Below are 25,509 nucleotides of genomic sequence, written 5' to 3' on the forward strand. Positions count from 1 at the left end.
TATATAAACTTTTGAATCACATCACTTGATTGTAACCTTTGTTGGAGCGTTAGCCCCAAGGGTTGCCTTATTCTGCAGAATAAAATCGTGTTGGACCAGATCTCTGCCTCCTCTCGTTCTTGGTAAACAAATTGGAAAGTCTACCAGGGAAAAGAACACATTTTTTGTAACAGTGGGTCTACTCTAAGTTGGACTAACATTGGATACAACCCAATGAGCATAACGCAAATAAGTATTACAGTTTCTGTACATATCTGCATGTTTGTTCATAGTTAGCAGAAAGACCAAAATAAGGAGATTGTGTGATGAGGCTCCTTGGTGGGTCTAGGAGTTACTGACCCACCACATTTGAGAATGCATGGCCCAATTTTGTTATTATGGTCTAGTTGTGTCTTCACCCACACACAGGGCATAAAGGGTACAGAAAGAAGCATATATAGGGCAAAGGGAGAGCAGAGGAATAAACACACAAAGAACACATATGGGGGCACAGAAAGAGACAAACATTAAGATGGGGTAAAAACTGAAGCAAAGATAGCGAACACCAATGCACAAAAAATACATGGGAGAAATGGCCACTATGGAAGCTAAAGCATAGTCTCTCCTGCCAGGCCCTCTGAGGGCCAAACTAAACGTTCTTCAAATCACACATAGCAGAGCTATGCATGATTGGATTATTTACCTCAGGCCAGGGTAAGCACATGGGACCCCAGTTGAGATCTGGAATGTGGTGCTCCAGGAGCGGGCGGGATTTAAGCTTTCTCCCTTCTTGTTTTTGTGCCGAAATTCCACCCCCTGTGGGGGAGATGTTAAAAGAAGAAAAAGATCTTCATTGTGGGACTTAAATTCCCCCCCCCTTTTTTTCCAGGAGTGCCATGGTCCCGATCCAAATTGGGGCTGCATGCACTTACACTGAAGTAAACCACCCAATTATGCATAGCTGTACTATGCGTGATTTGAAGACCATTTAGTTCAGCCCTGAGGCATCCACTGCCAGTGTCTGTATCCAGCCTGCAACTGCTGCCTACTTATGTTGCTGCTAGGAATGTATGTGAAATTAGTTTCAGCTCATTTTTTATCAGGATTTACCCAGTTCACACCTTCTGGATTTACTGTGAATTCGAATGCGATCTGTGGTAAAACCTGTACATTTCTGAGTTTGCAACGTGATTCGCAGACCCCCCCCCCAAAAAAATATGTTCTACAGCATGCATACATTTGAAAAATATGCATGAAAAATGCATACTTTTGAAAAAAATGCACACAAACACGCTTTAATCACTGGAAGAAGAATGTGTGCATTTCAAAGATGCACACAATTGATGTGTAAATTTGGAAAAATCTGCATGAAAATACACACACATTTTCATGCAAAAAAACAAAGATTACAATCTGATACTGACATGAGACAGCGTGGTTTAGTGGCTAGAGTGTTGGATTGGGAGCCGGGAGATCCGGGTTCTAGCCCCCACTCGGCCATGGAAGCTCACTGAGTGGCTTTGGGCCAGTCACAGACTCTCAGCCCAACCCACCTCACAGGGTGGTTGTTGTGAGGCTAAAATGGAGTGGAAGATAATGTAAGCCACCTTGGGTTCCTTGCAAAAGGAAAAAGGCGGGATATAAATGCAATACATAAATAATAATAAATAATGAGACGGAACTCTCTGGCATTTGGAGGACTTTGACGAACTCCAGTTTTGCTTATTTTTTTGGCCTGTTTGCTTGTATGCACATCCCAAGCTACTGGCCATGCCTGGAGAGGCAAGATGGATTGTTGTTGTTGTTCAGTCGTTAAGTCGTGTCCGACTCTTTGTGACCCTATGGACCATAGCACGCCAGGCCTTCCTGTCCTCCGCTCTCTCCCGGAGTGTGCTCAAGTTCATATTCATTGCATCAGTGATGCTATCCAGCCTTTTCCTCCTCTGCCATCCCCTTCCCTTTTTGCCTTCAATCTTTCCCAGCATCAGGGTCTTTTCCAGGGAATTTTCTCTCCGCATTAGGTGGCCAAAATATTTGAGCTTCAGCTTCAGTATCTGTCCTTCCAATGAGCAGTCAGGGTTGATTTCCTTTAGGATTGACTGATTTCTAGGGATGTACGAAACTCACTTACCTTTGCTCCGTCCCTCCCCGCGGAATCCTCGATGTGGGGGGAGGTGATACGGTCCTCCCCCCTGGAATCCTTGATGGCCGGCTCCGCTCTGCAGCCAGGCCGTGGAGCAGCCGGCCAGGGCTGTCCGCAGCCGGATTTCTGGCTGTGGATGACCTGGTGCGGATGCAAATGGCGGCTGCCATAGCGGCCGCCATTTGCGTCCAGCTAGACAGCCGTGATAGGCTACATAAAAATTTACGTAGCCTATCATGGCTAACGTCAAAAACAAAAAACATGCAGCGTACGCAAATGGCGGCGGCTACGGCGGCCACCATTTGCGTTCCCTATTTTTTGCCGACTTATCTTACGTAAATATTTGCGTAAGATAAAACGGCGGGAAAAAAGGGGAACGCAAACAGCATAGTGGACGCTATTTACGTTCCTTTATTTTTCTCCGTTCTGGCCTACATAAATATTTAAATATTTATGCAAAGATGCCAATGGCGGCCTCAACAGCCCGGCTGCCGCCACCGCTGCCACATCTGCCACATCCGTCCCAGGTAAGTGCTGTCCCGGGAGATTCCGTGGGGGGGGGCAGGAGGCCATTCTGCCACGGATTCTGGGGGGCCAGATTCTAAAGAATCTGGCCTCACTGGAATCCGTGGAGGAATTCTCTGCCATCCCTACATATAAGTTAAATAAGCAGGGCGACAATATACAGCCTTGTCATACTCCTTTCCCAATTTTGAACCAATCGGTTGTTCCATGTCCGGTTCTTACTGTTGCTTCTTGACCCTCGTACAGGTTTCTCAGGAGACAGGTAAGGTGGTCTGGTACTCCCATCTCTTTAAGAATTTCCCACAGTTTGTTGTGATCCACACAATCAAAGGCTTTAGCATAGTCAATGAAGCAGAAATAGATGTTTTTCTGGAATTCTCTTGCTTTCTCCATGATCCAGCGAATGTTGGCGATTTGATCTCTAGTTCCTCTGCCTCTTCGAAACCCAGCTTGTACTTCCAGTAGTTCTCGGTTCACATGCTGCTGAAGCCTAGCTTGTAGGATTTTGAGCATAACCTTGCTGGCATGTAAAATGAGCGCAATTGTATGGTAGTTTGAACACTCTTTGGCATTGCCCTTCTTTGGAATTGGAATGTAAACTGACCTTTTCCAGTCTTGTGGCCACTGTTGAGTGTTCCAAATGTGCTGGCATATTGAGTGCAGCACTTTAACAGCATCATCTTTTAGGATTTTAAATAGCTCAGCTGGAATACTGTCATCTCCGCTAGCTTTCTTATGCTACTCATGCTTATGTTACTCATGCTTCCCAAGGCCCACTTGACTTCACTCTCTAGGATATCCGGCTCAAGTTCAGTGACCGCACTCTCAAGGCTATCAGGGACATTAAGATCTTTCCTGTATAGTTCTTCTGTGTATTCTTTCCACCTCTTTTTAATCTCATCTGCTTCTGTTAGGTCCCTGCCTTCTTTGTCCTTAATCATGCCCATCTTTGCACAAAACGTTCCCTTGAGATCTCCGATTTTCTTGAAGAGATCTCTAGTCTTTCCCATTCTATTGTTTTCCTTGATTTCTTTGCATTGTTCATTTAAGAAGGCCTTCTTGTCTCTCCTTGCTATTCTCTGGAACTCTGCATTCAGTTGGATATATCTTCCCCTTTCTCCCTTGCTTTTCGCTTCCCTTCTTTCCTCAGCTACTTGTAAAGCCTCATCAGACAGCCACTTTGCTTTCTTGCATTTCTTTTTCTTTGGGATGGATTTCGTTGCTGCTGCCTCCTGAACAATGTTACAGACTTCTGTCCATAGTTCCTCAGGCATTCTGTCTATCAGGTCTAATCCATTAAATCTATTCATCACCTCTGTATATTCATAAGGGATATGATTTAGGTCATACCTGAATGGATAGGAATGTCCAAGCTCCCATCCAGCTTGCCTTCTCCCCAGGTAGTGGGGTCTTTGCCTGGAATAAGACCCTGGTGTTCAGTTATGGGACGACTAATACCAAGGGCACCACTTGTAACAAAACTAGACCCAAGAATGCTAAACCGCACACAACTGGAACACACAAGTGTAAATTATATAATATTATTGTTTTATAAGGGGACAAAAACAGTATGCATACAAGGACCACAAGAGTGACAGCACAATACAAGAAACAGAATTATTAAAAAAAAACGTAAATGAAACTGGCTAAGTAAGTGCAACAAGAACAAACAGTAATTACTTGCAGCTGGAAGAACTGTCCTGTGGAACGTGGAGCCTTGTGTTTTTACAGGAATCTGGATGTTTCGCAGCAGGCTTCCTCAGAAGTAAAAATCATACAAACGAAAAATGAAGACATCACATATTCATATCAGTACCATATGCACTGTAAATAATATAATTATCCTCATTTGAGCTTGCACATCAATACTTAATGGTGTTGCAATCTGGATGGACCTAATAGTCATAATAAACTCACCGCCATGGCTGAGATAAAGACATGGCAGTGAGATAATCTCTATAACCAACTGAAGCATTGTTTATCCAATGGAAGACTTTGCATCCAATTGTCACCCAGTTCTTCCAAAGCATGCTGACTAAAAAACAAAAATAACTTAACACTATATGAAATTAGACAAAAATATTTAACAGTTAGAGAAATATATGATATATATTATATTATGATTTCCCTGATTAAAGGCAGCCGCCGGCGTGATCACATCACTCCGGTGCTGAAGGAGTTGCACTGGTTACCAGTTGTTTTCAGAGCCAAATTCAAGGTGTTGGTTTTGACCTTTAAAACCCTATATGGTTCTGGCCCAGCCTATCTTAAGGAAAGCCTCCAGCAACACCAGACAGACTGCTTAACAAGATCAGCCTCGGATGGCCTTCTCTCTGTCCCATCAGCCAGGACAGCTTGGCTGGTGAGGATGAGGGAGAGGGCCTTCTCTGTGGTGGCCCCCACTCTGTGGAACTCCCTCCCTAGGGAACTCCACCATGCCCCCTGTTTAATGAGCTTCCGCCACGCATTAAAAACATGGCTGTTCAGGCAGGCATTTGGGGTGGGTTAGGCTATTTTTAGAAATATGATGTTTTAAAGTAGAATTTTATTGTTTTAGATGGGCGATTAAGAAATTCAATAAATAAACAAATAAAATAAACAAATATAAACAAATATCCAAATCTCACGTTCCTGACGCAACCAAGATAAGGAGGCTTCTACGGCAGTGAGTTTAGGCAGGTGTGGTAGCCCAGCCCTTACAATATATACAGTTGTCTTAAAGGCATATATACTAGACAGATGCAATATTCTCTTAAGGGCATACTTACTCAATTATTCAATGACAAAAAAGATTGCCGGCACACAAGATCACTACTGGGAGATGCAGTGATACAAATAAAAAAAAATAATAACGCAAACAATTAATACAAACAATGCAAAATACAAAAATTATCGCTGAAATTGTACATGTTTATCCTAAATAACTCAGAGTTCAAATGGCTCAAGTAAGCAATGTACAAACCCATATTCATAGTACAATTTTGCATTAGAATGTATCAATTTTACATGGGATTCAACCAAAAGTACAATCACCAGCATATTGCCCTCAGTAAAGAATTGTTATCTTGATAATACAACCTAGATACGTAATGCTCATTTAACCAGGGGTGTATTGCCCACAGAAAAGAACTGTTAGGGCACAATCCTATTCAGATAGGGGGCCGCCTCTGAACTCGGAGGCGATCGCCTATCCAATGCAGGGCAGGAGAAGCACGGAGGGGATCGTTCCCTCTGTACTTCTCCTGCCCTGCATTTACGGCTAGACAGCCAATTGCAGCTGTCTAGCTGCAGGAGAGCTGAGTGGTGCAGGAAGCCAGTGTACAACACATTGAATGTGTCATACAGGCATTTCTGTCCTCCCCACCCTGGAATGCCTCCTGGAACGCCCTTTTTTGGCTGCTCCTCACTCCTCTTGCTAGTGCGGAGGATGGGGCTGTTCCGTGCTGCCTCGGAGGCAGTGCGGAAATGGGAGGAGGTCAGTTCTCCAGGAACTGACCTCGGAGCATGGGCTCTGAGGTCGGCTCCCAGAAAACCAGATATCCTATGGCCATCTAGCTGCTGTCTAGCAGCCATTGCTCCCTCCACTTAATAATTTGAAAAATATATCGATACTGCTCATTGGACAGGAAAGACGTTAACTCCCAAATCAAGTTCAAACCATGAGGCTAAACAGTATTTAGTTTAAAGATCCATTCTGCTTATTTTTGCAGAAGTAAATTATCATATTGCACCAGTTATATTTGTGGGCATAAATCCTGTCAATGACCAAAAACCTCAGCTCCTTATGATTGTGACCCTGGTCATAAAAATGTTGAACCAAAGGTGCATCTAAAATACTATTTTTGATTTTAGAATGGTGTTCCACTATCCGTGGATGAATACTGCATAAGGTCTTGCCTACATATAAGTGTTCACAAGGACAAATGATGACATATATTGTTCCGTGTTTAGTTGAACAATTAGAAAAATGATTCCTGTAAAAACAGAAGGCCACAACCTCCTGGACAGTTCTTCCAGGTGCAATTAATTACTGTTTGTCCTTGTAGCACTTAGCCAATTTCATCTACATTTTTTATAATTCTCTTCCTTGCACTGTGCTGTTACTCTTGTGGTTCTTTTTGTATACGTGCTCTTCTGTCCCCTTATAAAACAATAATATTATATATGTAATTTACACTCGTGTGTTCCAGTTGTGTGCGGTTTAGAATCAATCTTGGGTCTAGTTCAGGGATGGGAGCCTGACCTCATAATCTCTGTCACTGGGACGCAGGAGAATGGAAGGATTGAGCAGAGAGGGATGGGGAGAATGAAGCTCAGTTTCCCATCTCTGACTCCCTTGGGCAAACAAGACTGCTGGAGATGAGGGAGACAAGCAGACAGGAAAGGAGCTTGGTGGCCATTTAAAACCGCGCTGGACAGTGCTGGCTGCAGGTTTTGGAGAGCCCTTGGGTAAGACACCCTCAGTGGGTCCACTCCCTCCGTGAGTCTACCTTCTCACTTCCATTGTCATTAGCTGCTCCTGCTCCTGCTGCTCATCCTCGTTCTCCTCTTTGCTACCACTTGCTCGCTTGACAGGCAGAGAGCCAGCGAGCAAGTGGGCAGGGGCATCTACTGCTCCTCCTTCTCACCACCAGAGCGAGAGGCAGGTGAACAAGCAGGTTGCAATGGTGAAGAGGAGGAGCAACTCCAGGGGGCTTTTGTCCATGCGCCCCTGCTAGGAAGTGGGCCCTTGGCAGATGCCCAGCTATGCCTAATGGATCACGGTTACAGCACTTGTGAATGAACAGCACAAAGTGAAGCTAGATGTTAATACTGAGACTAGCATGAGGATTTCCCTTTTGTTTTCATGTTTTTAGATTTATGGGAAGGGAAGATCTCTTACATTCATGTGGTAACAGAGAAAGCTATTATTGTGGCATATTTGGTGGCGGAATAGTTATGTTTCTTCTGTTAGTCTGTCAGTATTAAGAGCAAGTATTTCTAACAACAATAAATCACGACTGCAATTTCTCTTCCCATGTGAAACTCATCAGTGCTGTGAGAGCTTCATGAGAAAGATAATAAGGGAGTTTAGCTGCATGCCTGAATCTATTTGGAGGCAGTGGTGCAATCCTGTGATAACTCCCTCTTTGCCAAAATGTCTCCACCAGGAATTTAACTGTAGAACAGCCCTAGAGAACTGCAGTCAATATTTTGGCTAATAATTCCCCACAGAAACAACTTTTCACACTACCTAGGTACCTAATCAGAGAACCAGGGGAAAACCGCTCTCTTTGCGTCTCTCATACGCTGCTGATACGCACCATCTTCTTATTGGTCTCTGTCTCTCACCCAACCTCCTCTTTCTTTCGCTTGGCATTTCACTGTTGCTCTTGTAAGCCTTCTTAGCCATTAGGGTTGTACAAGAATATTGTTTCAGTTCGTTAAACATTAGAACTTGTCCCATTCACCACTTCCCCCCAAGTGTGAGCACATTTTTTGAGCAAACCTGGCATATTCCTGAGCTTGCAATCACAAAATGTATTCATTAGAAAAATGCACACTCTACAAATGTGCATTTTGAAAAAAATGCATTTTCTTGCTTTAGTCAGTGGGGGAAAGTACACATTTGGGAGCACACTTTAAAAATGTGCACCTAATTGTGCACTTTTCATATTCAAACAACAACAAAAGCGCATATACAGGAATGGGAACAAGGCAGACCGAGCTTCAAGGTGGAACTTGGAGAACCTCAATGAGCTTGAGGCTCACTGATTCTCTCATCCCTATTAACCGTCAGTCTGTCTCTTTCTCTATGGCCCATTTGTCTTTTCTCTCTGCCTCTCTGGCATGTCTGTCTTTCGTACCACATTCTCACTCATCTCTTTCTCTTCTCTCCTCTGATTTCTTACCCATTGTTTCCTCTTTGGCCAACTGTAGTCTTACCTGCCATCTTCTGACCTGTCTCTGGCCATCCCAGCCTTTCTCTCCCTCTCTTACCACCTTCTTGCCCATGTCCCCCATGCCTGTCTCTTTCTATCTCTCTCACACCGCCTTCTTCCCTCCGTGGGTCTCCCTCTCCCCCACCTCCTTCCTGTTTGTGATTAGGGATGTCGGAGAATTTCTCCACGAATCTCCGGGAGGCCGAATGCCAATGGTGGAGAAACAGTCCCCCCCCCCCACCGGGATGGGACTTACCTTGGTCAAATGTCCCTGGCGGCGGCGGGTCCCGGTGGCGGCGGTGGCGGCGGCCGGTCTTCCGACTGGCTGCCGCCGCCACCACCATTTCCAAGTGTAAAAAACAACAACAACAAACGTGATAGGCTATGTAAATCTTTACATAGCCTATCATGGCTAGATTTTCAAAAAACACCGTGATAGGCTACGTAAATGTTTGCGTAGCCTATCACGGCTGACTTTGGGGGGGGGGGGAAGCGCGTATGCAAATGGCAGCGCTATTTGCGTTGCCCTTATTTTCGCCGTAGTCTATGTAAATGTCTACGTAGACTACACGTACCCAAATAAGGAACGCAAATGGTGGCACCCATGGGCGCCACCATTTGTTTACGCGCTTTTTTTTCCCCCCAAAGTCAGCCGTGATAGGCTACGTAAACATTTACATAGCCTATCATGGCTGACTGCAGGGACGCAAACGGCGGCGGCTATGGCTGCCGCCATTTGCGACCCGACAGGAGCAGAGGATTCGCGGCCGGAGGGAAGGGGCGCCTCCCCCCCGGACAGAATTTTGGCCAGAGGGATGGGGTGCCTCCCCACGGCCAGAGTTTCGGCGGGGAGGGATGGGGAGCCTCCCCCCCCACCAAGAATTTCGGGGGGAGGAACGGAGCACCTCCCCACCACCACGAAGCAAGCTGCGGGACCAGGTAAGGGATTTTCGTCCATCCCTAGTGATGAGGCTTCAACACCACAAGTACAATGCAGGACAAGGTTTTTAAATGTTTTTTGTAAATATTCTATTTGAAAATTACTTGAAGAATACTTTTTAACGGGGGACGTTCTGGTATGCTTATGCTTTTAATACAGATATTGTCCAAATGTGTACAAATTGGTCTTTCTCACTTGCAGTGGAGCAGGAAGAGGATGTGGTTCTTTTCTTGTCTAAATCTAAGCACAAGTTGAAGTCCAGATATCACCTTTGAGGTCTGGGGAACTGTATTTTTTTTTATCTAAATACATATGGGACATATAAATGCTGATTGTAATAGCTACTTTATGTACAGAGTGGCTATTTTTTCCATTGGGTAACTCCAGAGCGTTTCACCCAAAGGGTTGTGAGCCAATATAGCGAAATAATAATTTGTATTCAGAACTGACTGAGTTTGCATATGCATTCCACATATCATGGTATTCTGTGCAGACGGATAAAACCCTGAACGTTTCCTTCATTTAATATCTTCCTTCATTAAGCAAGATATTAGTAATATTACGAAGGCATAGTTAAGAACCCTTCTGAGTTGTGCCACAAGAGACATGGCTGGCCTCATGACTATCATCTGATTAGAACAATAGTAAATAAGCTACATACACTGCAGTAATTATTCACAGATCTTGAATTATCTGGCATGTTTTCTTCTGGCATGTTTTCATGTAATCCAGAATGAAGGCTGGGGCTGGAATTCTCTGAACTTAAATTCCATTGACTATATGCAAATATGTACAGGATGTATGGTTATATCTGGCACATTTAAGGAGTCCTTTTCTATTTGATGCATACTTTTTTGCACCTCATCTGGGCAAACTAAAGTATATTTACTTATATTTCTATGCAAAGTTATCCTCTCCGTTAAAGAGGATTAGGCTGATAGGTAAATGAACATCATTCACAGATGGTTTAACTTCAGTTATCCTTCCTATTGCCTTGCTAAATAGGGTATTGATTTTTCACAGGAGTCAGCTCATCATGCAGCACGCTTCTGCACATAAGCCGTGTCATATTAAATAAGTTAACTGCGAAGGTTTCCAATGCTTAAAATAATCATGATAATTAATGTGAATACATTAAGGACGCTTGCTCTCCAAAATTAGCCTCTATGAGAGTTTTCCCCAACTTGGTGCTCTCCAGATGTGTTGGATTACAACTCCCAGCATCCCCCAGCCAGCCAACTGGGAGTTGTAGTCCAACACATCTGGAGAGCACCAAGAGGAAATATATGTGGTGGTGGTGGTGGTGGTGATGATGATGATAATCATAGCTGCTGCCTTGAGCATGCCTTTGGAATGGAAAGGTGGGGTAAACATCCTGAAATGAACAAAACGTCTGTGTTGTTGGTATCGGTAGTAGTTTATATAGCATGTAAAATGTCAGTGTCTGTGTGGATCAAACAAAGTGGAAACTTGACTCGCATATATATTTTTAATGCAATTTTTACAATGGTTTATATGAAGCACTTATTTGTCCACCACTTGAACCATGCCCCAGAAGCTGAAGTATGTATACTATTCTGCTGAAATTTATAAACTTTGTGAATTGATCTGTAGTCAGTATACAATAAACAGTAAAATGGATTGGTTGATTGATACATAGCATACATCGTGTTTTATTTGTTTACTGCATTTATATCCAGACTTTCTTCCGAGGAGCACAAGGCATCCTACCTGATTCTTTACCCCATTTTATGCTCACAACAACCCTGTGAGGTAGGCCAGACAGAGTATGAATGGCCCATGGTCACCCAGTGAGACCTGTGTCTGAGCAGTGATTTTAACCTACATCTTCCCAGTCCTAGTGTGACATAACAAAACAAAAAACAGAAAGATAGGCGCCTGCCTGGTGAAGTTTACATTTCAACAGTAGGAGGAGATTAAGGTTAATAGGAAATGAATTGGTGCAAAGTGCTTCCATAGGCTTTGTTTCTGCTGGAGGTGAGGAATAAAGGGTTATGCCAAAAGGTTTCACAGGATTGCTGAGGGGTTTCTGGAGGGATCTGAAGAAAGATAGCGCAAAGGAAATGTCTGGGCAGAAATTCCAGGCATGAGTAGGAACAGGGAAGAAAAACAGAGCTGTCTGAGGGCCCAGGGAATGTCTGGGTGACCGAAGGGGCAGGGGCCGTGGCTCAGTGGTAGAACACATACATATACGTATCTCATGTAATTTACTCCATGAAGAAGAAAGGTGCATTGTCTTAGACATAATTCAGTGTAAGATTGCTGGCTAAATATTATGCCATATTTAACCCTCAGAGGTACGTTGAGACACATTTATTTATTTACATACTTATCCGCCGCCTTTCAGGGCAAAGTCCTCCCAATGCTTAAAGGAAGGACCTGTATACCTCGGTGGTAGAGCATTTGCTTTGCGTGCAGAAAGTCCCAGGTTCAATCCCCAGCACGCCCAGGTAGCTCCTGCCCGAAACCCCAGAGAGCTGCCGCCAGTCAGTGTCAACACTCAACGCTACTGGGCCAGATGGACCAAGGGTCTGACTCGGTATAAGGCAGCTTCCCATGTTCTTAATTCAAGGCATGAAGGTTCTGGGCACGACAAGAGAAATAGTGAAATACTTCCACATAAATAATGACTTGTGCACAACGTTTTCTGCTGACATGGTGTGCATCACATAATTCGAATGCCATTATGAAAACTGTGCAAAATTCTGCAGCTTCTAAATGTAACAGCAGTCATGGTCATGGGTTTTCGGGCATCCGTGTCATGCCACATTGCCTTAAGCTGGTGGTGCCAATCTTTGAACTTTAGGTCCTCTTAAATGAAACTGGGATTTTTCAGCAAGTGCATTGTCATTCTTGATGCAGCAGAGTTTTTAGGCACAGTTATTCTCTGTGTTATTTACCTAGCACAATGCAATTCTCCCTCTATGTTATTATAGCCTTCTAGTTATAGCCCTACTCCGGTTTCTGTATGAATGATCCCTGTGCTATTGTTCCAGAGGCCTGGGTACAAACGGTGATTCCATCAATCTCTCAAGTAACTGGGGAGTCATTGAGAAGTGATGCCGAACCCAAATCACAAACAACCATCATCTCATCTATCCCTCTGCCAGGCAGCGCTACTGACTACATGGATGAGATGCAAATCCATCCTTTGCAGATAACAAAAAGCATTACCACTGATGAGGACAGTGGACGTGGTAAGCATTTGGTTGCTGGCTAACAAAACCACACCATTCATATCCATAACTGGACACTCGTAGCGACTTAAACACCTTCCAAAATGCTCAAGAAATGTTCAAAGTCTGTGTGTGGGTTGGATCTAGAGAAGCTTCCTCCATCCGACGAAGCTTCTCTGGATCTAAAGTTAGATTATTCACCTTATCATTATTTGTGCAGATCTACATATGAGTTTAAATGGAAATTCCACAACTGGGGTGCCAACACTGAAAAGTCCCTCTCCTTAATAGCCATCCAGCAATGAGCCATCACCTCATTTGGCAGACAGCAACCAGAGGATAGTTATATTCAAGCAACTCTATTTTGCCTCCCAAGGTGTCTCCCAATTCAGTTTAGTTACAGAAGCAAAGCTACATCCAGGTGTTAAATCAAGTACAGATCATTAAGAACATAAGAAGAGCCATGCTGATGAAGGGTGGCTTCATCAAGAGTCATCTAATCCAGCATTCTATTCACACAGTGGCCAACCAGCTGTTGACCGAGAACCCAGAAGCAGGGCATGAGCACAACAGCACCCTCCTGCCCATGTTCCCCAGCAACTGCCTCTGATACTGGGGGTAGCACATAGCCATCAGGACTAGTAGCTAGGGATGCTGGATAAATTTGAGATGGACTAAAATGAGCTCGGATTTTGAAGAATCTAACCTGCGGAATCTGCTGCGGAGCAACCCCTGCAGGCCGCGTGGAGTCCGTGGACTTTTGGATGTTTTTTTTTCACTTTCCCCAAATCCACACATATTTATTTGTAGGAAAATACGCAAGTTTCTGCTGAGGAAAAGTTGAATGGAATAGGGGACAATACGCTAAATGTTACATACTAAGGTAAATTATGTTCATTGTTACGAAACCTCTGATTTTTCTGCATGACCAAAAAAAATTGTATCCACCTATGAGTGGCTGACAGAACAAAAGGCGCCTGACAATCCGCGAAACGCAGATGGACCAGATTTTACACAGTCCGTACATGCCTTCTAGTAGCCGTTGATAGGCTTCTCCTCTATCATTAAATAGGCTTGGACACACACACACACCATTACCAGCTTCATGGAATTCAGCAGGAGAAGCTTTCCCATCACTGTAACTCATGCTAGGAAAAGCATCACCTGCTGAACTTTGGCTTTCCTGTGTACCTGACAAAGGCACAGAATATCGCAGGGTGGGGAGAACTGGAAATCCTAAGGTTAAATAGCTGAGAGTCAGCGCTATGACACTTCTCATTTAGAAGGTAGGTTGCCAGAGTGAACACCAGTCTATACACACACACACACACACACACACACACACCAAGGTAATACAGGCCTGTGAGCCTTGCGCCTGTCCCAGGTAAACTGGTAAGGTGGCATTATTATTGATTGGTAGGAAGCCATTGGTCAGGCTACATACTGTTCCCTGCAAGGAAGATTATTACAGTAAAAGCTTTCTTAACAAAAGTGAGTTGATCTGTGGCCTGAGAGATGGGCCAATCTAACTATTTCCACTCTGTGCCACTTTTGCATGCTTTTATCCATAATTCTTTTCTGTTCCATTTCTGCATTAATCTGTAAAAAAAAATCCTCTGAGAATACATATTTCAATAAGATTTTTTGCTCAATATACAGTTAGATTTTGAAACATTTAAGCTGCCAAGAACTGTATTGCAACATTGGAGAAGTCAAAATGTGGTGCACAGCTGAGTTCCAGTGAGCACATTAGTCCAAGACGTGCAGATCGGATCATTTTATATAGGAATTCCTCAAGCCATTCCTATCTATAGCTACTTTTACAGTGTAGGTGGCCTAACACAAGCCTGGAAAAGGAAGTGGAGGAAATATTTATGAAGTCTCTGGTTATGTGGCTTCATTCTTCCCATCTTTACCCATTTCTCAAATATTGGGCCATACAGAAGTGACAGGCCCAGCCGAAGACATTTGTCTACCTGAGGCAAAGGACAAAATGGCATCTCTTCCCATTCCATGTACAGAAGCTGACTAGACTGGTTGCTGAATAATATTTCAACCCTGGTGAAGGAACAGTGTCTTCAACAGCACCTGAGGGCAGAAGGTTAGCTTAGCAAATGCAGGCCAGCCTGTGTAGCTCATGTAGCTCTGTCCCCAACAACTTGCCACCACATTGCACCTCTCAGCATCTGCCACCTGAGACAGTTGCCTCACTCTACCTAATGGTAGGGCTGGCTCTTAAAACTAGTGATGTCTATTGTGGAGTGAAATCCTCTGGTTTCAAAGGAACAAGAGAAAGTCACAATTAACACTTGTAGCTTGTAGCTAATGTATCACTCATCTTACAGATGCATTGACTGTACACTTCCACTAATACCGGAGACAGGAAGTATCCAGTATGTCAATATGGGATGCAAGGGTCCCTAACCTTTTTGGGTTGGTTGACACATTTGGAACTTTGAGTGTGTTGTGGGCATTCCCATAAAATGGCTGCCATGGAGAGGGGAGGCTTGCTCATTCATAAAATGGCTGCCAGAGTAGACACAGCCGGTCACAAAACACCCATTTCCCAGAAGGCAAAGTGGCAATATTAAAAGAAAAGTAACCCGTGCAACAGCCTAAGAACAAGGTAGAGGTGGGGTTTGAGCTCCAAAACACACAACCACTCTTTTGAAAAGAAATAAAGATGGTGCTGGAGGGCAGCCCTTCACTTTGCAGCATGTCAGCCTTCCAGTTAAATTTTTTAAATTTATTATATTTCTGTACCACCCAATGGCCGAAGCTTTCTGGGCAGTTCACAACAATTAAAACCATAAAAAATACAACACGATAAAATACAATACAAAAGTTTAAAAGGACAGTATAACAAAAGTAAAAACCAAAATAAAACCAAGCAGCAGTGCAAAGATTTAAAATACAGTAACAGGTTTAAAACAGAAGGAACTGAAAGACTAAAATGTCTGGGAATATAAAAAAGTCTTCACCTGGTACAGAAAGGAGCACAACGTAGGCACCAGGCAAGCCTCTCTAGGAAGCTCATTCCACAGCCAGGGTGCCACAACAGAAAAGGCCCTCTTCTTAGTAGCCACCCTCCTCACTTCCTTTGACAGGGGCTCCAGGAGAAGGACCTCTGATTAGAACTAGTTCTACTTACATGATCACTTCACATTGGTAACATCAGGCTCTCTTGCCTGAGTATGTGTGTGGCTGCAATCTATGGAGCAACCTGGACCTCCCCCACCCTGCCCCCCGCACACTGTCATGACTACTCCCAATCATCTGGACCGCTAGCAAGCATATCTGCCTTAGATCCAACTCCTCCCAAAATTGTAATCCCTTTAATCACTAGACATTGTAAACATTACAGAGTTCAACAGAAAACTGTTATGCAAACAAAAATGTTTGAGTGTATTCCCATTCCTTTTCTGTTTGGGCCTGTCAGGAGCGCCCTTGCTGCCTTCTGAAATCCTCAAGTAGCCAGAATCAACACAGAGACAATAGGGCTCTTTTCCAAGGCTTTATTTCCATTCAACCTAATGATGATACAGATGCAAATTGCATGAGCCTAATGAGGAAAACTTTAGAGAGCTGCCTAACAGAGGTTGCTAGCCTTAGAGAAATCAGTTGATCTCCGTTTGGAGGACAGAGGTGGGAAATTTCTGGATTTAAGGGCTAGGAGGCGAAAGTCCGCCCCTTTCCCATGGGGCATCGGGGCGCAGCTGTTGACATCGCACCAAGCAGGCTGAGTGCCTCCTCTTGGCGCCCTCCATCTCCCGCTTGTCCCTGCGCCAGTGCCTAGCGTCTTGAAGCTCCAGTTGCCCCTCCCCTGCCTGCCAGGGTCGCTACCACTCTCAGGAATGTGAGCAGGGAGGGGCTCTCCCTCCGGCGGCACCTCTGAACAGTGCACAGGTTCCTGCACAGTTTCTGTCTCTTCCTCAGAATCAGAACTGCTTTGGGGCTCTATGGGCTCCGATCCAACCCTGACAGGGCCAGTGTAAGCAAAAGGTAAAGCACATTGGAACCCAAATAACTTCTTGACTGAAACAGAATTTTTAAAACCAAGAGGATATTTCTCTTCAAGATCATTCTACGGAATCATGTAATATTTCCTACTTTTACACCTTGCTTTGTTTTTACAGGTGAAATCAGGCAGGGACAATCATTGTGGAACAAATGCCCATTCAGCAAGAACAAGCTGTCATTTGTAAAATGCCTGAATGAAAACAAAGAAAACAAAACAGGTGCACCAAAAGGTACTTTGACAACCTAAGCAGAAGAAAATGTTCGGCCTGACATACCACAGTAAGATTCCCACAGCAAGACATGGGCGTTTCTTTGGGCATGTCTTCTGTTTATAATATGTGTGAACTCTCTTCAACTCTTCTCATTTGTTTGTGACTCCATTGGACACAGGAGCCCTGGAGGACTATATTTCCCATGGAGCCTTGGGCTCCTGAGTCTAGAGGTGTCCTGGTAACAAGGGGGAATGAGTAAGAGAGAGCTTGTTTTCATTGTTACGACTGCAGTAGCGCCAAGTAAGTACGGAAGAAGGGAAAGGGGTAGCCAAGGAAGGAAATGAGATGGGAAATGAACATTGGAGAGCCAATTAGCAGGCAGCAGTTGGGGTACAAACCCAATATGAGACAAATCAGTTCTGGGCCCAAATCTTGGAGGGCATGTGCTCGCCTCACCTTGGGGGAATTTAAACTGAGCAACTCCGAGTCAAACTGCACTACCATCACTATTTGTAATTTCACACACATTAGATGGATCTGGGTAAGATCCTCTAGCTTGTGCAGATGTACATGAGCCTGCCTCTAGTGCCAGCACTGCAGGATTTCTTGGCTATATTTTGTATGGTTTGAGTTTAGCTTTGTCAATATACTTTTGTCCTCTGCTTATTGATAAATGCATAATGTGTGTTTTCTTTTCCTGCCTGTCTCTCCAGATGAATGATTCATTCTTCATGGTGATTTGCTTCTTAAATCAACTTCCCATGTTAAGAATTAGGGGATGTTTTCAGCTGTGAGCATTTCTGGTACATTTTGCTTCATAGTCAAGAATTATATTTTTTGTATATTGTAGATCATCCAAGTTCTCCTAGAGTGCTCTCTCATGATGGTCAACTAGATGGATGCCTGTCCAAAGAAGAGCAACCTTACATTCCATACAGATTAGCTAAACTATATATTACCAAGGTAAAACAGATAATGGAAGTAATTTCTGATATGAACTGACCTCACTACATAACTCACTGCTAATGCATTACTGGTTCGTTTTAGCCTTCTTTTTTATTTTATTTATTTTATTTTTTCCACTTTTCCTACAGGAGGCAGGTCCTACTCTTAGGTCAGAGACATTGATCTTAATTAATTTTGCCCATTTAAGGGATGGCAAACATCAGCACCAACTCCAGGTTTTTGAGGGCCCTTGCACAAGACGCCCTCAGTAGCCCCCCTCGCTTACTCAGTGTACCTTCTCATCCTCTTTCTCATTATTGCTACCACTTGCTTACTTGACAGGCAGAGAGCCAGTTAGCATTAGCATATTGGCATGGGCAGCTACTACTACTCCTTCTCACCAACACCGTTGTCTGCGCCAGAGCGAATGGTGGGTGAACAAGCTGGTTGCAGTGGTGAAGAGGAGGAGCAAGTCCAGGGAGCCCTTGTCAGTGGGGACCTGCTGGGGTATGGGCCCTCAGCAGGTGCCCAACCATGCCCGTCTTTGACACTGGACCTGGCAAACATAAAAAATTTATTTTGCTCTCATAATTACTGGTTTCTGGCCTTTGTAGGTGCCTGCCCCTAATAAACATATCAAATATAAGTGATTCTCAATTTTGGTTTCAATCCAATTTGATTTTTGTAAAGAAATAGGCCACGTTTAACTGGTGAGATTGTTATAACATGGGAATGGTTTCTGGCCCGGATCCAGTAACAATTCTGCTGAGGCAAGGCACACTTACTTTACTGGAGCTTGTACTGATGGAGTCCTGGCTCACATTTAATATGCATCAGAAGTTTAAAATGCTTATCCAAACTAGAAATTCCAGTGCTAATGCATTTGCCCTGGAGTCAGGGTATCTGAGGTCAGATGAGAAGGGCTGGCTTTGTGCCGCCATGCCCCAAGATGCATCTTCTGTCAGAACCTGGTTCCAGAGGGTTATGAAGCTCCAAAACAGCATTGGCACCCACAATATGGCATAGTGCATGAGCTAAATTATTTTGTCTTCTTGATTAGACTTCATGGATCTGTGCAACATAGGTCACACCTCCTGAAAATAAAATAAGGATGCTTTTTTCTTCTTCTTTGCTGTCCATCATGCCAAATCTCAGCAGCTCCACTTCTGCTTTGATTAATGTTTCAGGATGAACTGAGGTTATCTGGATGGATAAACCCTTTTTATCAGCAACAAAATAAACCAAACAAACCCAGTAGCCTGCAAATCCCCATGTTCTTTGTGTAATCCAATCGTTTTTCATATGCATTTCAACAGAAAAGTATGCATAAAATCTTGGCTACAATGGGGATCTCAGTCTTTGTGGCTGAGACTCAAATAAGAAGAAGCAAATGAAGTGTTTGGTGGAGGGATGCCCAAAGGAAATTTTATTTTGTGTCTGCTTCTGTTGATTTGACGAACAAAACCTGTGGGAGTCATAATCATACATCAGTGTCCTTGCGCACCTGTTTTGGTCCAGGTGTGACTTGTGTTTACATCAACTTAGAGACAAACATATCACATTTTTATTGCACTATGGCCCAGGGGAGGATCAAAGTTAGATCTTCCGTTGAAATACCTGGCTAGAGAGCTGCCTTACTCCACAAAGTCAGCAGGGTGCCATGAATCAGCCTGCTGGATAACGGTCATGAAAGTCATCTAATGTACAAATGTTCATCCAATGAAGCATATAACATGAGTGTAAAATCTTTGTATTAAAGCCTAGTTGATGCCATTTCTGTGAAATGTCTTGTATATATCTTGTATCACTTTATTTCCTAATCCTTCCTCAAGTGTTTGAGCTCCTCTCTGCACATACAACAGTTGTGCAGAAAGTGGATGGTGGCAAGCTGTTCCCCACGCACCTCACTCTACTGTCCATGTGTTCTAACACAACCTACAGTGTGTGTCACATAGTGCCAGACCTGGGGGCCCTTGGACAAAGTGCCCTCAGCGGACCCCTTCCTCCTCTAGAAGGCACCACCTCCCCTTTTCCCTCTGAGACCAAGTTTGTTTACTTATCTTACTGAAAACCTGCTGTTCTGCCGCAAAGCGGCACTCAAGGTGGCAAACTGTACCACCACCCAGAAGGAGAAGAGGTGGAGGATGCTTCTCCAATCCATGCATGCTCAGAGAGGGTAAGATGTACAGGCAGCAACAGCAATGAGGAGCAGCAGCTTCCGTAGAGTGGATGTCACGTTCCTTCGTCGTCCTCCTTCACAATCAAGTTCACACTCTCCAAGATACCAGGCTTCAGGATCACTATTAGTTAATGACCAGGCTCCTTACAAATGCAAATTCTAGGAAACTCTCAGGCTACAAAGGAAACAGCTACTCTACACGATTACAAATACCAATAGAGGAGCCGAAGTGGAAGTCAGAGAAGTTGCCAGCAGTCTGAACAAGAACTTCCCGGCCAGAGTAGCTTAGGGGGGATGCCTCTCCGTTACACTGGCTCCCTCCTATGTAGGCTATCATGCTTAGCCAACCTGGAGGAGCGTCTGAGCTCCACCTCTAACTTTTCCCACTTCGCTCTGTGATGGACGCATCCCTCAAGTCACGCCCCTCACTCTCCTCCTCCTCCGAAACCTGAGTTCTCATGGAGGGGGGGGGGGGCTTCAGGCTGAGCCATCTGTGTGCCAAGGTCTTCAGAAGAAGGCCTTGCCATATCTGAGCTTACTAGGTAGGGAGCCTCCCCCTGTTCTGGCTGTTCCCATTCTGAATCTGAGCTGCTAGCTATCTCCACACGCTCAGATTCATTCCTGACAGTGGCTTGTGGGACCCCTGCAGGAGTGTGAGCCTCAACAGGTGCCCAACTATGCTATGCCTAACACCAGCCTTGGTGTCATGTGGAGGCTGGGCTCCACACAGTCAGGAACCTTTGATCATGTGGAGCCCTGCCACCGCACAACACCTGCTGCAGATGAGTATTTGAACAAGTGAAGGGGTGGGGGCTGGTGCTGCCATCCATGGGCCTTGTGTTCTTTGTATGGTGGGGCGGAGCCCTAACGTCTGAAGAGGCCTTTCATGTTTCATACAAATATTTTATATTTATCATCTTTCCTGTTCTATGCTTCATTTGTTTATGACCAACATGATACACTTTTCAGTAAACGTATTGAATATTAGTCATAATGACTGTCTACCCTCTGCCCGTCTCTCTTGTTTTTGCCCCCACAAGAATCCTCTGCCATTGCCCCAGCCGTACGCTAGACAGTTTCAACAACACCAATCTCCTGTGTGGTTACTGGGAGTCAGCTTTTCAGTTAAATGATGACTGATAACCATTTCTGTCTCTCAGTTCACTCAGAAGTCTGTGCAACGCTAGATGCATTTACCAGAGATCAAGTCCCCTTTTACATCAATGAAACTTGCTTACAAGTTAATCTGTTTAAGACGGAGGTGTAAATATTGCAGATCATATCTTCCACTGAGATCTGATTACCTTCGATAATATGTATGCATGTCTCCTTGGTTTGCTACCAACCAACATAAGTCTTTTCACAGCACCACTACCAAGGATACCCTGTTCTTCCTAAGAGGCAATCATTTACCAGATCCTGGTTGAAGTTCCGTCCAGTCCCATCCTACATTATACAGAAGTCCCACAGCATGACAATGCAATTGTGGTTACACATAGCAAATTTGGACACACATCTTTAGGTTTATTTTAGGCTGTCTGCCAAATAAAGACGCACACATTCAGCCTGTGCTGAAACCACCACTTATAAACGGCATTACTGTTTGCTAAAATCTTAGAATGAGATGCGTGGGTTGGATCCAGATTTAAAGTGTATCAAACTGCTAACAGAAGTAGACTTCCCTGGCCCTTCCTTCCCACAGAAGCCCCTCCAGCCCCACGAAAATGCTGCAGAGAAAGTCAGACTCTACTGAAATGGATGAGCTGGTGGGGAGGGGTATCCCCCAAAATCAGGTGGAGGGACCTTCGTGAGTGGAGACCTTCCTCTCATGGAAGACAGATCCTGGCTCCAACCCCATGTGTAAAGATCTTAAAAATCACAGATACCAGTCCAGAACTGGACAATATGATAAAATATAATAAATTATATGACATGCTGAAATAGAATGCATTTTACAAAATCATTATTCTGAACTTACAGTCTGGCTCTACTACTTTAGCTTCGTTCATTGCTTGCCTTATACTACATCCATATGTTAGATATTTATGATGCACTTTTTATGGTCCTGTATTTTGATGAGTTTGTACATGATTGCTGGTTATTGAGAGGGTGAGCTGACTGTTTCTGTCTGCATTTTCTTATAGATTGCAAAAGACATGCACCAGATGAAAACTGATTACATGAAGATAATCAATGAGCTGCAACATGTTGGAAAAGAAAGCCAGGTGATTTTTCGCACAGCAAAGATAAAGCCCAAATTTCCAGCTCTTCCACTTTCTTGTGAGAACAAACATTCTTCAATAAAACACATTCTCATTTAGATACACATGCACAAAAGCCATTTAATGGTTAGGAAATCATTCTTCCTTAAAGAAATATGATTTAGGCTGCAATCATATGCACACTTACCTGGGAGTAAATCCCATTAAAGTCAATAGGCCTTCTTAATCATTTACAGGAGTGCACCATTAGGGGGGATTTTACATACAAACTGATCCTATGCAGAGATGGGCATACTCTTTAGCCTATTGAAAATAATCAGTTTACAGTGCAATCCTGTACAGGTCTGCTCAGAAGTAAATCCCATTGAGTTCAGTGGGGCTTACCTCTAGGTGAGTGGGTATAGGATTGCGGCCTTAAACTGAATTCTCCATAGGGCTAGGCTAACTTTTTGGAATGGTCATATTAACGTTAATGGAATTACATTAGGTAATTTCATTTTTTAAATGTAGTGAGAATTCTCAACTGTGGCCCAATTAATTTGTATTTATACTGTTTTACATGTTATAGTCACTATCTGTAAACAAACACACACACAACGCCAAGGGCAATATACACATACTGGAGTTTTTATACCATTAACCCAGGCTTGTTTTCATATTTGATGGTAGCTCCCTCTGGCGTTTTTTTGGGGTGAGCAAAAGCAGTTGCTTTGAAATGAAGATTACAGTGAGACTGCGGCACCTTAAGATGATTAATACATTTATTCTGTCATAAGCTTTCATAGATACTGTCCGCTTCATCAGATGCATGAAGTGTTAACCTCAAATTCGCAGATTTATAGACACATGCTGGCAAGGGTGGCAGTGGCAGCGTGGCGGCGTGGGGGAGGCAGAGATGAGGTGGACATGTCTGCAAAAGCTTATGGCAGAATAAGGGAGCAATCTTGTGCATGATTGTTTAGACAGAGAAAAAAACCTGGCTCATGCTGGGAGTTATAGGACTTTTTAAATGTCTAAACATGCATTGGATTGCACCCAAAATGGGTTTGCCTTTAACTTTCTGGAAGACGCTTTGTTGTTTTTGCTGCAATGGACTAAACACAACTGCCACTCTGGAAATTATTAAAATGAACAATATTCAAAATGCTGATAATGGCCCTGTGCACGGGGGAATGCAAATTTTCTTTGACCTTTCTGCCACTTAGTTGTATGGAATACAGAGGTCCTGGGGCAAACAAATAACCAGGGGGAGGGAGAGCTTTGTGGAGCAGAAAGAGTTCTTCCTCTTCATATCAGCAGCAAATACCATTCAGAGACGTTTAGTTTCTGAGCCTTCAGCAGAATGGCTTACATGTTTACATGATTTCCCCCTCCAACCTGAGGACTGGCTTGTCCCTCTTGCTAAAGAATGAGCGATGAAGGCCCTCCTGCAGTACAGTTTTTAATGCAAGCTTATGCAGATGATGTTGTTGTCATCTGAAATTGTTGCCGCTGGGGAAACATCATCATCAAAATTCAAGCTGACTCAGGCACATTGTCTTTTCGCACAATTGCCCTGTGCTGATTTGTTGTCCTGTGGCATAATGACTTTATCATCTGCCCTCTGGATCACACACTCAATACATTTTTAATGCTAGGATTATTAAACTGGCATAATTAAGAACAGAATGAGGTTCTGGATTTGAAAAATGGCTTAATTGTATCACTTGTAATTATTTTCTAAAGTTTGTGAGCTGTGTGAAAGTGTCAGACTAAGGCGCTACTGACCAGTAGTGACAGGACCTAGGAAAAGTTGAGCTTGGTCTAGATATATTATACATGAGACAAAATGTTCTGTTCTCAGGAAATGAAAATGTTCTGTTTGGAATTTGGATCCAGATGTGGTGACTTGTGGCTGACAGCAGAGGCAGAAAGCAATCCACCCTCTGCACCCTTCTTTGTTCACCTGCTCAGTGGCATCTCAGACGTGTGTGGGTGTGGGTGTGGGTGTGGGTGTGAGTGAAGGGGCCTGTCTATGGTTTGGGGTTTGCATGTACAGGACAGCGGCAGGCATATAGTCCCTCCTACAAACAGAACTCGATGTTCATTTCATTTATTACATTTCTATAGCACCCAATAGCCAAAGCTGTCTGGGTGGTTAACAAAGATTAAAACCCTTAAAAATACAGTATTATGCATAATATAAAAACAGTTTAGCTACAAACATATAAGCAGAGCAGGCACACATGCACACACACACCGGGACTGCTGGATCAGGGCAGCTATTTTCTCAGCTCCTGTTCACCATCCATAAGGTTGTTAGGAAGATGCAAGAGATCAGGATTGCAAAACACATCACCTTTCTAATATGATTGTTTACAGATTGATTGTAAGCCACTCCAGGAGCCTTTTTTTGGCTGCCGGAGGAATGGGATAACTATACTTTAAATAAATAAATCTAGCTTATTTTCTTTACCGTCATATATTGGATAGGACCAAGCCATAGCGGCTTTGAAAAATCAGTACAGCAATAAAATGAAGAACCTGAGAGATCAGCTAGAAGCCTATCAGGAGATGGTAGACAAGAAAAACCAACACTGGCAAGACACAGCAAAGGTAAAAAGGAAGATATACAGCATCTCTACACCGGCCTAAAATCCCGCATTTAAAACAGGGCTTTCTGCTTCTGTTTTAAATGCAGGATCACAACAGACTCCCTTTACACATGCTTCCTTCCCCCCTTTCCCCCCTCCTTTTCCCCCTTATCTGAGTCTTCCATATGTTTCATTATACAGCCACTAGATGGTGCTGTGGTCTAGCTCCTCTTACTGCGGGTTTTCCTCTTTTCATGAGGGAACTCAATAGGAACTCAAGCGCTGTAATTTGATAGCTCATTATGTCCAATCTTTTTAACAAAGGAATAAAGGTCATTTAGTGCAGGAGACACCCTGGAGGTTGATGACATCATCTCAAGGACCCGCAGACTTCCATGAGTAACCAATTTCACTAGCAGGATAAAAGCTCCTTGTCAAGAAGCCCACAGTCATTTTAAATGAAGGGTGTGCAACTGCATAATCATTACATGCATGCTTTATGAACTGCTTCCTAGAGGGGATTTTATGAACAATATTCAGGATCAGATCATTATTTTGGCATAAGCCCATTGAAACCAAACTGAATTACTTTTATCTGCAACAGCTGCACATTTTTCCTTTATTGACTTCAAAGTCTCCTGATTAAGGAAGTA

The 25,509-nt window shown here is 43.7% G+C and overlaps 1 protein-coding gene across 3 annotated transcripts in view; it reads left to right on the forward strand.

The window, feature by feature from the left end:
• The window catches only part of LOC146352539 (uncharacterized), a 62,097-nt gene that overhangs the window by 25,937 nt on the left and 10,651 nt on the right, over positions 1 to 25,509 (forward strand). For all 3 annotated transcript variants that reach the window (XM_084834291.1, XM_084834292.1, XM_084834293.1), the window contains 5 exons: positions 12,526 to 12,726; positions 16,842 to 16,955; positions 17,788 to 17,900; positions 22,206 to 22,286; positions 24,756 to 24,878. In XM_084834291.1, coding sequence (XP_084690417.1) covers positions 12,526 to 12,726; positions 16,842 to 16,955; positions 17,788 to 17,900; positions 22,206 to 22,286; positions 24,756 to 24,878 — 632 coding nt within the window. The remainder of the gene's footprint in view (positions 1 to 12,525; positions 12,727 to 16,841; positions 16,956 to 17,787; positions 17,901 to 22,205; positions 22,287 to 24,755; positions 24,879 to 25,509) is intronic.

Source organism: Heloderma suspectum, chromosome 2, assembly GCF_057233095.1.
Source record: "Heloderma suspectum isolate Gila_16-S chromosome 2, 16-S_ref, whole genome shotgun sequence".
NCBI lineage: Eukaryota > Metazoa > Chordata > Lepidosauria > Squamata > Helodermatidae > Heloderma > Heloderma suspectum.